This window comes from Aspergillus mulundensis (genome assembly GCF_003369625.1).
Source record: "Aspergillus mulundensis strain DSM 5745 chromosome Unknown scaffold_8, whole genome shotgun sequence".
Lineage (NCBI taxonomy): Eukaryota > Fungi > Ascomycota > Eurotiomycetes > Eurotiales > Aspergillaceae > Aspergillus > Aspergillus mulundensis.
The window spans coordinates 1,571,975-1,584,897 of record NW_020797896.1 but is presented as its reverse complement, the minus strand read 5'-3'; the positions used below and the strand labels follow the sequence as shown (position 1 = coordinate 1,584,897).

The 12,923-nt window shown below is 49.0% G+C and overlaps 4 protein-coding genes across 4 annotated transcripts; all 4 read left to right on the top strand.

Moving 5' to 3' along the window:
* Window positions 1-2,968: 2,968 nt before the first annotated feature.
* Window positions 2,969-4,757, top strand: DSM5745_07879 (uncharacterized protein; the record flags this gene model as incomplete). The annotated part of the gene is made up of 2 exons (XM_026749895.1): window positions 2,969-3,353; window positions 3,412-4,757. The coding sequence occupies 2 exons, from the start codon at window positions 2,969-2,971 to the stop codon at window positions 4,755-4,757; spliced, it is 1,731 nt and encodes a 576-aa protein (XP_026601927.1).
* A 1,662-nt stretch (window positions 4,758-6,419) lies between these two features.
* On the top strand, window positions 6,420-6,892 carry DSM5745_07878 (uncharacterized protein; the record flags this gene model as incomplete). The annotated part of the gene is made up of 2 exons (XM_026749894.1): window positions 6,420-6,646; window positions 6,709-6,892. 2 exons carry the CDS (start codon window positions 6,420-6,422, stop codon window positions 6,890-6,892), a joined length of 411 nt encoding a protein of 136 aa, XP_026601926.1.
* A 2,261-nt stretch (window positions 6,893-9,153) lies between these two features.
* DSM5745_07877 (uncharacterized protein) lies at window positions 9,154-10,878 on the top strand (the record flags this gene model as incomplete). The annotated part of the gene is made up of 1 exon (XM_026749893.1): window positions 9,154-10,878. The coding sequence occupies one exon, from the start codon at window positions 9,154-9,156 to the stop codon at window positions 10,876-10,878; it is 1,725 nt and encodes a 574-aa protein (XP_026601925.1).
* A 921-nt stretch (window positions 10,879-11,799) lies between these two features.
* DSM5745_07876 (NAD(P)-dependent alcohol dehydrogenase) lies at window positions 11,800-12,789 on the top strand (the record flags this gene model as incomplete). The annotated part of the gene is made up of 1 exon (XM_026749892.1): window positions 11,800-12,789. The coding sequence occupies one exon, from the start codon at window positions 11,800-11,802 to the stop codon at window positions 12,787-12,789; it is 990 nt and encodes a 329-aa protein (XP_026601924.1).
* Between the last annotated feature and the right edge of the window lie 134 nt (window positions 12,790-12,923).

Genomic DNA, 12,923 nt, shown 5'->3' with positions numbered 1-12,923 from the left:
AATTAATTAAATTTTTTAGCTAGCTTAAAAAGACCCGTGTTAACCTTGCATACCTAGTTTAATTTTTATAATATTAATAAAAATCTTTAATTATTAATAACATGGCAGCTACTAAGCACGTGATTTACTATATTATAGTTAACTAAAGTAATTTAGTACTTACTAAAACCTATATAAAAAAAATAATTATTTATTCCAACGTGTTTTATTAAAATTATTTTAATAAAAAGTTAATTAAGGGCTTTATTATATACCTTTATAAGTTTTTTATTATATAAAATTTAAAAAAATAAGTAGTTATAGCGCCTTTATTTACTATAATAAAATTTTTAGTATTTAATAAGGCTATTAAAATAGCCTTATTTATAAAAAAGCTTATTAAAACGCTTAAGGTATAAAATAGCAAGCTAATTATAATATATTTTAATAATACTAGCGCTATTACTAATACTATTAGTTAAAAAATTTTAGTTATTACACGCTAGTTAGCTAATAAATACTTTTTTATATAAAATATTTATAAATAATACCTTGTGGAGTTCCACCACGTGCCTAAAAAAAAACCCTATAAATAAAATAACTAAACTATTAAAAGTAACTAAGTTTACTACCTTTTAAAATATAATAAGCCTTAAAAAAGCCCTTTAATTAATAAATTAAAAATATAAAAGTTTTATTATTTTTATTTTTAGTAATATTTCCTATTTAAAACATATATATAGCTTTATAATATAACCATGTATTACTTAGTTAAAAAGTATATTAAATATTTAAAGGGCCGGCGCCTAAAACATGCCTATTTTAATTAAAACTAGCGCAGCATGTGATAATTAAGGTTTTCTTATAACTTACCACTTGCTATATATAAACAATCCAGAGGTTTACTATAAGCAATGCTATTGGCTAGTCATTATTTATTTTATTATTATTATATACTAGGATAATACTAGGCACTTTTTATATTATATAATTATATTATTTTTAAAAAATATATATATTAATAATGCCTAAGGTATTATAAATTATGTTAACTACTTTATTAATTACTAGGAAATTTTTAATAAAAAATTATTAAAAATAATAGCTTAGCCCATGCAGGTAATATTAATTTTAAAAATAGTTATAATTATAATTAAGCCTAGTATATATTTAATAAAGGCTTATTAAATAATATATACTTTAGGGCATGTTATTAACTTATTATTAAAAAGGGTAATTAACACCTTATAATTATTTTATATTATTAAGGCTATAGTAAAGCTATTACGCGCTAATTAAGTTATTAAGGTATTTAATAGGGCCCCCTTACCTAAAATAATGTTAGTTAAAGTAAAAAAACTTACTTTAAAAGGGGTAGGTTAAGCGCTTAAATTTTTAAGGGTTAAACTTATTTTTTTTAAGTAATAATTTTACTAAAGGTTATTATAATAATAAGTTAATTATATATATATATATAAATATAATTAATATTATTAATATTAGCATAACCCTTTAAAAAAATAAAGTATATAAACTTATTATAAATATTATAAGTAAGGGCTTTTTAATTTTAAATTTTTTACTTAATTATAAAGCTATTAATAATAATTATAAAGCTTATAAAAACTTTATACTTAATATATACTTAATATTTTTATTTATTAAATTAATTATAAAGGGTTTTTATAGCTAGGCCAGGCTAAAAAGTTAATATATTATTATTTTTAATAATAATAATAAAAAAAATAGGCTTGCTAGGGCCCTTTTTTTTATTTTTTTATAATATAAAAATTAAAGAAAAATAGGGAATTTTATAATTAAATAAAATTAGCTAAATTAAAGCTTATAAACTAATTAAAAATACATGCCTTTATTTTAATTATTACGCCATGGGGAGTAATAAAAAGGGGAAAAAAAAGTTAAAAATAAAATTCAAATAGTAAAAATATATATTTATAAGACTTTTAAAGTATTTAGAGCCCTTATTTAAAGGTACCCCTAGATTACTAAGAGTTGTAAAGGTGCGTCCGTTATCTAGCAACCTTGGAACTGTGTTCCAGCACCTACCAGGACTTGCTCAAAACAACCTTAGATACGCTTTCAGGTCACTTGTTCCTCCCGGTTCTCATTCTGGTATGGGAATCCATCGCATCCTTTCACGCAAGCTACGTCACGGTGGGAGTTAATGGACCTCCGTGGCCTCAGCAACAAACGCACCAGTAGTCTAACGCTAGGTCCCAGCCGTAACGCAGTTCGTACAATTGGGTAGATAGGGCTCTGGATGATTGGTGTACGCTACTGTCCCCTGACTGTTGTACAGTTCAACTTCAGAAAGTCTCGCCTTCGCCGTCGCGACTTCTACGTTCATCTAGGAAAGCTCTTCTTATGATTCCTGTGCGGAGAGTAATCATTCTGCTTACAGGAGAAGTACTCAACATGGGGGAGGAATAGTAGCCAAGCTACCTCACATATTCATCCACTGAGTACCTACCAGGGGCGACATTCAGTATGGGATGTGGTCCGTCGACGCCTATCAAAGCACAAACCCTAGACCTACCTTCGGCGTCGGTGAATGGATGGGCATACTCATTTGGCTTAGTCTACGAGCGGGTGTTCTCCGGCCATTGTCCTCATGCCGGGCATATCTTGGATCCTCCATCCCAGGGACGTCTCGATGACTCTTGGCTTTCTTCCGGTGAATGAAGCAAGTCTCGCAGTGGGTACCATGGAGCCAACTTCACTGCACCCCGGATTTTAGTCCGGGGTAATCGGGAGCAATTGGGGCCTTCACTAGTGATGATATTTGTCACCTTCCTGTGAATAGGGTAGAAGAGTGAATATTCAGCAGCTTAGTGCCAACTCCAGATGTTCACGATCCAGGCTTGTATCCCAGACCAGCGCTGGGAGTTTCTCTGCACCACCATCTTCGCTTCTTCAGATCTTTAATGTTTCGAGATCCATCGTATCTTCCAACTGCCACTATCACACCATGTTGAGCACAAGGGTCTGCACGGAGGTGCTAATGCGCCGGCACAGAAGGCCAAACGAGCCTTTATCCTGGCCGTTTGAGTCCCTCGACAGCTCGAAACGCGATGGCTGCAACTGCTGTTTGACCCAAACCTGCGTGAATGCCGTCAGAGCCAAGAATGGCATCGTACCAGCGAAAACGAAGTCAAAAGCGAAACCAGTCTCGTTCATTGAACCCTCGGCCATTGTGACCATAATAGCACAAACGACAATTTCGATTACAGAGGCAGTGTATCAACAATGTGAGAAAGACAAAGAGGACGAGACTGCGCTCAAAACGAAGAATGGTGCTGAGACTGGTGCGGTTTGCGCGGGCTTTGTTGGATGTCTGGGTCTACAAAGAGCAGGTATGGCATGCCATTTATTCCCCAACAGATACTCGATGTACTAATGAGACACGGCAAGCCATACAAAGGCCAGTATCGTTCGAGAATTTGGTTCACAATCCTCGAGGGATCCGGAATGCACTACTTAAACCCTCGAAGCCATGCCCGATTTTCGACGCAATCAACTACATCGCATTGCCAGAGTTCAAGCTCCAGCACATACACTCACCTGAATACCTTACCACAGATTCAACCGTTCTCCGTACGGCATATCCATCACAGCCGAAGAGCATACTACGAACTGCTTCAACTGCAACCATAACAGCAACCACACCCATACCCATTCCAAGAAGCACAAGCACAACCACACTCACCATGGCCGGACCCTCCCGCAAGCGCTCCGCCGAGCACCTCGACGACGGCCACACCAGCGACGGCAGCAACAAAGCCCCCCGCTCCGACTCCCTGCGGTCCTGGCCCAACACCTCCACCCCACCGCGCTCGCCCCGCATGTACGCCCCCAAGCAAGACGGGGAGTACGACGAAGCGCACAAGATCGCCGACGGCGCCGACGAAGAAGCCCTCGACGAAGCCCTCCGCGCCAACGGCGTCATCGTCAACGGCGACGGCTCCGAATCCGCCATGCCCCCGGGCTGGCGGAGAGGAGAGGGCAAGCAGCGCGCTGGCGCACGCGCCCCCGCACCCCCCACCAACGCAGGGAGCTGGGAAACCACAAGCTCCGCCATCACCGAGAGCACCGCCGGCAGCCACAGCCATGGCCAGACACCCTACACACGCGCCGGGTATGCAGGCCAGGCGGGCCCGTCAGGCATCCGCCCGCGAAACGCGCCGCGGCGCACCGGCGCGGCCGCAACACGCCCCAGCACCGCCGGCCACCCCACAAACTACCAGATCTGGGTTGGGATCGCGAACGAGTCGAAGGAGACGAACCGGCACTTCACGGTAGTTCTGCGGGCGCCGCCGCACCTCGCGGACCCGCGCGGCGACTGCACGTGGTACCACGTGCTGGGGGCTGGGTTCGAGGAGACAAACTACTACCGGCGGGTTGTGCACGCGCCGCGGATGCACGACGAGCCGTTCTTCCACCGCAAGCTGCCTGTGGGGATGATGCCCGAGCACAAGATGCGGCTGTTCCAGCATGCGTTCCGGAGCACGCCGGCGCAGCCGCCGGAGTTCTTCCTCATTCATTTCTTGCGGAAGTTGGTGGCGGCGCAGATCATTGATCCGTGGCAGATTTTGGACTTTGAGAGGATGATTGGGGAGCCCCCGGCCGAGTTGGCGCATGATCCGGATTTCAAGCCCAGTCCGGAGTTTGGGCCGACGTGGACGAGGAATTTGGATGTTGAGGGGAATGTGCCCATTTTTGAGATGGAGGGGATGGATGTTGAGGAGGGGGAGAAGTAAATGATCTCTTTTGTTTGTGTCTCGTTTGGTTTGGGGTGTTTTGTTTGTCGTTTGTCGTTTGTGCATGGAGTTAGGGCTTTGGGACTTCTGCTGCACAGGGTCGTCCACTGTTCTGCCTAGAAAATAAAAGGATTAGCATCCAATATACTATTTTCTCAGGAAACGTAATATTTAGATTATTAAAATTGTTATTCACAGCCAATTCAGGTAAATAACTCGCAAAGGTCCGGGCGTTGGCATGTTCTGTTTACAAGTTCCAGCTCTGGTCGGCATAAATGGGAGAACAAATGCTAGGAGACTTTCCTCTGGCATTCCAAACTCACTTGGGATAAAGTCCAACGAGGAACAGCCGTACTGTAGCATATACCTTCTCTGCCCGTCGAGAATAAACTACACGCGGACGGAACGCGCTGGCCGAGATGGATGGTGGTGAGTCATTATCTTGCTCCGTAGATTTACATTTCCAACAGGGTCAGTGTAAAGGTCGTGGAACCTGGGAATAGGAACGGGAAGGCTTGTTCGACCTCCCGATGTGATCATCGCTAAGATCCAGAGTACACCGAGGACTATAGCACCTGAGGCTGGGGCACTTTCCTGAAGTGCCAACGCAAACATAGCATGGTCTGCCGTTGCTGTTCCGATCGCGACGTTCTTCGGTTCTTTGCCCTCTAGAACCCTAGACGCTGGTTTATTCTGCAGAGATCGTACAAGCGGTGTAATTTTATGGCAGGTAATAACAGGAGGGAGCGTCCAGGTCCGCGATATCACGGTGTCGGCCAAAGGAAGGAGACGCGGCCACGGAAGCCATTGGGATTGATGAATGAGCAACCCAAGCAGACGTGGACACTCACCTGCATTGTGGAATGTGTCGAGAATGGTCCAAGCAAGGTTTCTTTTCTTTTCTTTTCTTTTCTTTTCTTTTTTTTCATTTCGTCGAACTTTCATTCCTGGCTTCGTCCCTTCGATAACGTCTCGAAGAGTGTCACTAACCAAACGCGATCTTCGCGGCGAAGAGATCAAATACCGTAAAGCGTCTCAGTTCCTCTTTTCTTCACGTGGCCCTTCTCTTTTCGAACAAGATGGCCTACCTCTTGCTCCCTCTCCTCGCCGTGTCCAAACCGGAAACAACCTAAAGATCTCTCGCGAGCGGTGTCTTCCCACTTCCACTCAGCCTTTCGACAGCAAAACCCGATTGTCCCTCACAACCTCCAATGCAGGAAAATGAATCGGTGGCTTTTGCCTCTCGCCCCCTGATCTTTTCCTTAGTCAACAAGGAGAGGGATGTAGCCCGGTTCGTGGTTGGTGGTGCCGTCAGAAAGGGCTACTCGTGCCCGAGTGACGCAGAACTTGCCATTAACAAAATAACAGTTTCCATAGACTGAGTCGCCGGAATATAGACACCTGTTAGGATGAGCATGCATCGTTCTCACTCCTGACTTGTCGTACAATTATCGCCATTTCAGCCAGCAATGGTGTCATGTGATCACGCCTTTCTCCCAATGTTTTTCTCCAACTTTTGCTTCTGTTCCCCACCACAACTCTACAACTGCACCAACGCCCTAACCAGCTCTTTTCCCAAGCCTACCATACCGAAGTTCCTGAAAGCCCCTCACCTCCTGTCTCCTGCCATAATTCCCGAACAAAAGCAAAAGCCAATACAACATGCCAGTCCTAAGCGCCTACACCCTCCCCGCAACGACGGACGGCCTGCAGGTGCACCTCTCCCCAAACGGAGTTCGCTTCTTCCTCTCCTTCCACGCGTCCGTGGACCCAGCGACACAAAAGCCCTGGTGTCCCGACGTCGTCGCCGCAATCCCCCATCTGCTTGAAGTGTTCGTTCCGTCTAGCGCCCCGACCGTGGGGTTTGTGCACGTCGGGCAGAAGCCTGAGTATGTACCTACTCTCCTAACTCTTTATCCCAGGAAGGAAAGTGCACTGATCGTAGATGCAGATGGAAAGAACCGACCAACGTCTTCCGGACGAAGTGGAATGTCAACAATATTCCGACTCTGGTTCGCTTTGAGAGGGTTGATGGGTGCGTCAAGGAGACGGGGCGTCTTGTTGAGGCGGAGATTCTTGATCGGGAGAAGTTGAGGGAGTTTGTTTTTGGGAAGGAGGCAGCCGAAAGGACCTAGGCAAGTCGATATTGAGCTCCTGTTGCTGAGGGACCGGGGGTTGAGTTGTGCGCGAACCTCGAAGGAAGAGCGCATTTACTGCGCACTAACTGCTTCTTTCTTGTTATAAGTCCCCAGAATTGTAAACCTGGCCTTGAGGGAAAGTTTTGTTGTGACGTTCTGGCCCAAAGATGATTATTAGATGCCATTGACATTGAGCGGCATGCGTTATGTCAGATCTCAGTTCACATCAATGCCTAGGTCCACGGTGTGGACGAATGCTATCTCCAAATACCTGCAATTCCGCATCGTCAATCGTAATTCTCGTTCCGCAACAGCATTTACGCTCCCCACTTTGATTGTGCTGATATTTTGGAGAGACTTCAACACGCTGGCCGCCTTGGGTCTGTTTTTTCCGTCTATACCAATAAACTGGCAAGCAAACCGTACTCCGACCTTCATGAAGCTGTGGACGCCTGTTAACGGACCTTTCCTCTGGGCGTGCTGCTTTTCGACAGGAACCTCCAACCCAAACAGTGCTCAGCATTGATTCATGATTTCTGCCCTGCTATCACACCATATCCGCCAGGCAACCCTGACTGGCGTACTCCAACATAAGGTTGAGCCGAAAGCCTCCGGTATTGCGACTGCTGGCCAATTGAGTAGCAGCGTGCCTGACTCCGGCGTCATTCCAGCTATAAAGGCAACATTCCTGCATTAACATGTTGGTCGATGGTGTGGGCATATCAACGACGACGGCCAATCGATTGCGTTTCCCAAAACGATCAATTTGAAACAGGGCGATGTATGAACATTGATGACTTCCTGTAAGCAACCACCTGCATAAAAAACTTCTTCACCGCTTGAAGAACAAGATCACTGCGCCACAAATACTCCGCATGGCCCTAGAGAATCTTCGACTCTGCCACCCCACCAAAGTGACAGACGAGCACAGCGTAGCCGCGCTGAAGCTGGACGGTCGTGTTTGAACCCCTACCCCGATTGCAGATAGGAGGCCTTGCGACGCCGGGGCTCACTGAGAGGGCGGCCAAATCTGCGAAGAGAGTATATCAACCCTTTGCACTTCCCTCCGCAACAATCACCAGCCCATTCCACCTCAGTTTCAAACAGGTACGTCTGGAGTGGGAGACTCCCATATGACCCATCATCAGCCCAGAAGCCCCCCAGGACCTCGACCTCAATGCGTTGCTTACCCTTTGGACACCACTGGATATGTCGAACACGCAGAGAAGATCTCCCGGCTTGTCGCTTGTTCCCTTGAAGCCGTGGGGCTCAAAGTGACGATCGAATTCGAGACAACCGGGCTGAATTCGCGGCGATTGGAGTCCGTAAGGGAATCGGTGACCTTGCGCTATTGGACTCGACGCCCAACCGTACGTTCAGGGTCCTCGATGGTAAGATATTGAGTGAGGCATGGTGGCTTGGGTATGATGGGGAGGAGGTGCAACGGTTGTCCAAGGAGGCAAGAGAAAAGGTTGGCAGTAAAGAGAGCCGCGGGTATGGACGGTCCTTGAAGAGGCTACAGGAAAGCCTGCTGTAGTGGTATACTGCCCATTCAGATGTTGTTTGGGTGTCGCGGTTGGATGTTAAAGTCAAGGTCGGGTCGTCGGGGATATTGGCGCTCGGATAGAACAGACTCATTGATTCAAGATATCACTCAAAGAAAGACAGTAAACGTTATCTTCATAAAACATACATTCCACCTATTCATAATATGCCGTGACTGAGCCGGTCCTTCCACTCCTTCCGCCATCCACTCCCTGCTCTCATCTACCGAGACGGGTTTTTGATGCCTAGGTCGTCTCATACACATTTGGAATATCTCCCAACTTTATCTTCCATTGGCCACGTCAACCATTCCTTCACCAATATGGGACACTCATTTGCTTCCATCACTCGAAGGTTCGCCGGCAGGACCTACCGAGCCCGTGGTCATGTTTGCTGATAAATCGCGGAGATACGTACCGGGCCGTTTGTCATGCTCGTTTTTGGACTGAGCGTGCTTCAGAAGTTTCTCGAACAAGGAGTACACTGAAGGATATTTTGACATCCCAGCCGACCGGTGCTGGCTCCGTGTGCACCTGCCCTGGCACCGCATCGCTCCTTCCATCATTGAAGACCTCCCCAGGCCCGAGAGAAAAATGTAGCCCTTGACTTGATTCTTCTCACCCACTTCCATAACTTTACGCTTGCTTCCATAACTTTACGCTCGCTTCCATCACTTTACGCTCGCTTCCATCACTTTACGATATAGAACTAAAATGCCTATTATTTCACCCATCAAGACCATCGTTCAGGGTGCAGCCACTGGGGAGATCCTCAGCTCCACAGAACCCCTCAGCTTCTGGGGCGGCGTGTGTCAGAAAACAGGCGAGGTGACCGATACCCAGCACCCGCTGCATGGCGAGAACATCAAGGATCGCATTCTGGTGTTGCCGTCGACCTCTGGCTCACCTAACGGAAGCTTGGTAATCCTCGAATTACTCATCAACAGCGCCGCACCCGCCGGCTTGGTCTTCTTGAACGAGGAGGAGATCGTTACGACAGGCGTGATCATAGCCCAGACGCTCCTCGGCCGGTCGATCCCCGTTTTTCGAGTCAACGAGTCGCAATTCAATAACATAACCCACCACACACATCTTGCTACGGCTGCGAGGGGTTTGGTCGCTGATGTCGCCCCATTCCCGCCGTCGGACGCGGTGCCCCCGAACAGATCCGACCCTGACACACAAACTCAGAACGGAAACAACGTCCGGCTTTCCTACCGGGACAGAGGCATCCTCAATGGAGACTATAGCATTGCCGCGGCCCATGCAATGAACATCCTCATCCAGTATGCGCGTCTCCGGGGCATGCGCGAGCTTGTTTCGACTTACCGCACACATATCGACTCATGCATCTATACCGGTCCGGCAAGCCTGCTGCTCGCAAGAACGCTTCTTGATCAGGGCGCAGATTTTGCCGTCTCCACCACGCTGTCATCGACCTTTGATGAGCAGCGCTGCTTGCGCGAGCTGGGAGTTGACACAAATGTGGCGCTAGAGGCGGATGGCCTCGTGGACGTGTACGTTGCCATGGGTGGCAGGGCATCGAAGGACTTCCGCGGCACCTCCCAGTTCGGAGGGCCCGGTGGAGTTGTGTACAGAAACAGTTTTGATCGAGGTCGGACACAAAGGTATCCGGCTCTGATTGACATCTGCATTGCCCTCACCGGAAGAAGGCCGGTGGCTGAAGTGGTCGAGACGGCAGGGCCCAATCCTTCCCTGTGCATTGACGTTAGGATCGAATCGGTGATCGAGCTTACAAATGCACTGTACCCATTGCTCGGGTATGCAATCGGTAAGGTCGCTGCAGACCAAATCCCTCTGATAACTGGGTTGGAGACAACCACGCCGACAACCACCGATCTGCAAGCGTTCAGCGCAGCTTTTGCAACAACATCATCCGCACCGCAGTTCTACCTTGCCGGCCATTCGGATAATGCAGCGCAGTCCTCTCCGGCAGACCTCAGGCGAGTTCGACTCGGCGCAGACAAGCTGGTTTCTGCCCTTGACGAATTCACGACCGCAACAGACGCCACCGTCGGGCTCGTCTCGCTTGGGAACCCCAATTTTACGGCCAAAGAGTTTCGTCGGTTTTCGCAAATCTGTGCCGGTCGCCATAAAGCGGACTCGGTTGAGATGATCATCACCACTAGCCCGCGGGCGTACGCTGAGGCCAGCGCATCGAGGACTCTCCAGGCGGTTGAGGCTTTCGGAGCCAAGGTCTACACTGATCCTTGCTGGAGCATGAGGGCGGAATCCGCAATCGACCCTGCTGCCGGCAACATCATGACCAACTGCGCCAAGTACGCGCTCTGTGCGCCGGGGATGGCGCGTCGCGGGGTGCACTATGGCTCGTTGAGACACTGTATTAACGCGGCGGAGACGGGGAGGGTGGCCAGTGGCTTGCGTGAGAGACTATTGGGCTTGCAATGCGAGCAGTAGGGATTTATTGATTATTGGCTGTTTATGAGCTTTGATGCGGTCATCGGCCTCAAGGTCCTTGTTCTGCTGTGTATATAGAGCGGCACCACCAACGTGGGCTACTTGATCTGACATTGTTCGTTCAGTCTTTCCACCAGGAACGAAATCCATTCTCTTTTTTCCCCTTCTTTCATCGGGTACTAGAACTTATAGTCATCATTCAACCCCTATACGGCGAAAAGACACCAAATGGACGAGGCTACGAACCGACGATGAAACTCAGCCTCGATCTCAAACCACCCTCAGATTCGGTATCCACCGCGATGAAACAGCCATGACGCGGCAGCACTCGAACTGTCAAGCCTCACGATGCTTCAGCGATCGGACTAGTCCGGTCTAGATTCTGGGCCTGGCCGTGTCAAGAAAGCGAGTAATGCCTGACCGACAAGGCAGCAACCCGACCGAGCCCTGGGGTCGGCGACCGACACCCTGGCCCTTGATCTGCACCCACATTGATGGGCCGAGTCGCCGCTCAGGGATGCAAGAAGCTTATGGGTGGATGCAGGGTGCATATCTTGGAAATGCCGCCTCTATCCCGACGTCATGGTGCCTGTCCTGGTGGCGGAGTGGATGCGAAAGGGCCTGCTTGCGACCGTGGATTGTGACCTCACGCCTCTGCGATTGCGACCATCACTCGACCGTTGAGTCCCATAACCTTTTTTGCGGGCTCAGCTAAGCAGACCGGAAGCGCCGGAAGCAACGTGCTGAGTTTGAGCTTCTGAGTCGGCCCAGGTCCAGGTCCACTGGGTGAGGTCATGATGAACTCTGCGTAGTGTTGGACCGTGACATCACGAGAGCGCACCGATAAATAGGTAGAGAAACCCTCGCAGCAAACCTTAGGGCAAGAAGATACTCAGACACAATCAACACACAGCCACAAACATGTCATTCAAAGTCTTCAAGGGCTCGCAGAAGGGCGTCGTGCAGTCCAGCACCCCCAAGCCCGCGCTGACCGGCGACAAGGTCCTGGTCAAGGTCTCGCACTCGGGCGTCTGCGGCACAGACCTGCACTACAAGTCCGCCGACATGGTCCTCGGCCACGAGGGCGTCGGATCCGTCGAGGAAGTCGGGCCCGAAGTGCGCGAGCTGAAGAAAGGCGACCGCGTCGGATGGGGGTACGAGCACGACTCCTGCGGGCGCTGCAGACACTGTCTCTCCGGCTTCGAGACGTTCTGCCCGCAGCGCGCGATGTACGGGATGGCAGATACGGACCAGGGCTCGTTTGCGAGCCACGCCGTCTGGCGCGAGGCGTTTCTGTTTAAACTCCCTGATGGCCTGGACAGTGAGGCCGCGGCGCCGCTGATGTGCGGTGGGGCGACGGTGTTCAATGCGCTTGTTGGCGCGGAGGTGAAGGCTACCGATGTCGTTGGGATCGTTGGGATCGGCGGGCTAGGACACCTGGCGATCCAGTTTGCCGCGAAGATGGGCTGCTATGTTATTGTGTTCAGCGGGACGGAGAGCAAGAAGGAGGAGGCGATGAAGCTGGGCGCGAGGGAGTTTGTTGCGACAAAGGACGTCAAAGAACTGCAGACGAGCCGCAAACTGAATAACCTGATCGTCACCACGTCGTTCCTCCCCGATTGGAGCCAGTTCCTGGGCGTCCTTGATAACCGCGCGACGATTTCCCCGCTGACGGTCTCGGGCGATGACTTTGTGATTCCCAACCAGGAGATGCTGGTGCGTGGGTTGCGGGTGCAGGGGGGCATTGTGGCGGCGAGGCAGGTGCACCGTGAGATGCTGCAGTTTGCGGCGTTCCATGGGGTCAAGCCGATTGTTATGCGGTTTCCCATGAACGAGAAGGGCATCGGCGAGTGTATGAAGACGCTGGAGGATGGGAAGATGCGGTATCGCGGGGTTTTGGTGGCGGAGTAATGCGACTGCTTTCTGAGTTTCTCAAGGTTCCGAGTGATGAGTGATGATTTGAGGATCGATACATGGTCGTGATTGTCAGGAGTCAGAATCAAAGTGTATTTTAGCCTCCAGTGTGTGTTAGAAACCGTGGACGA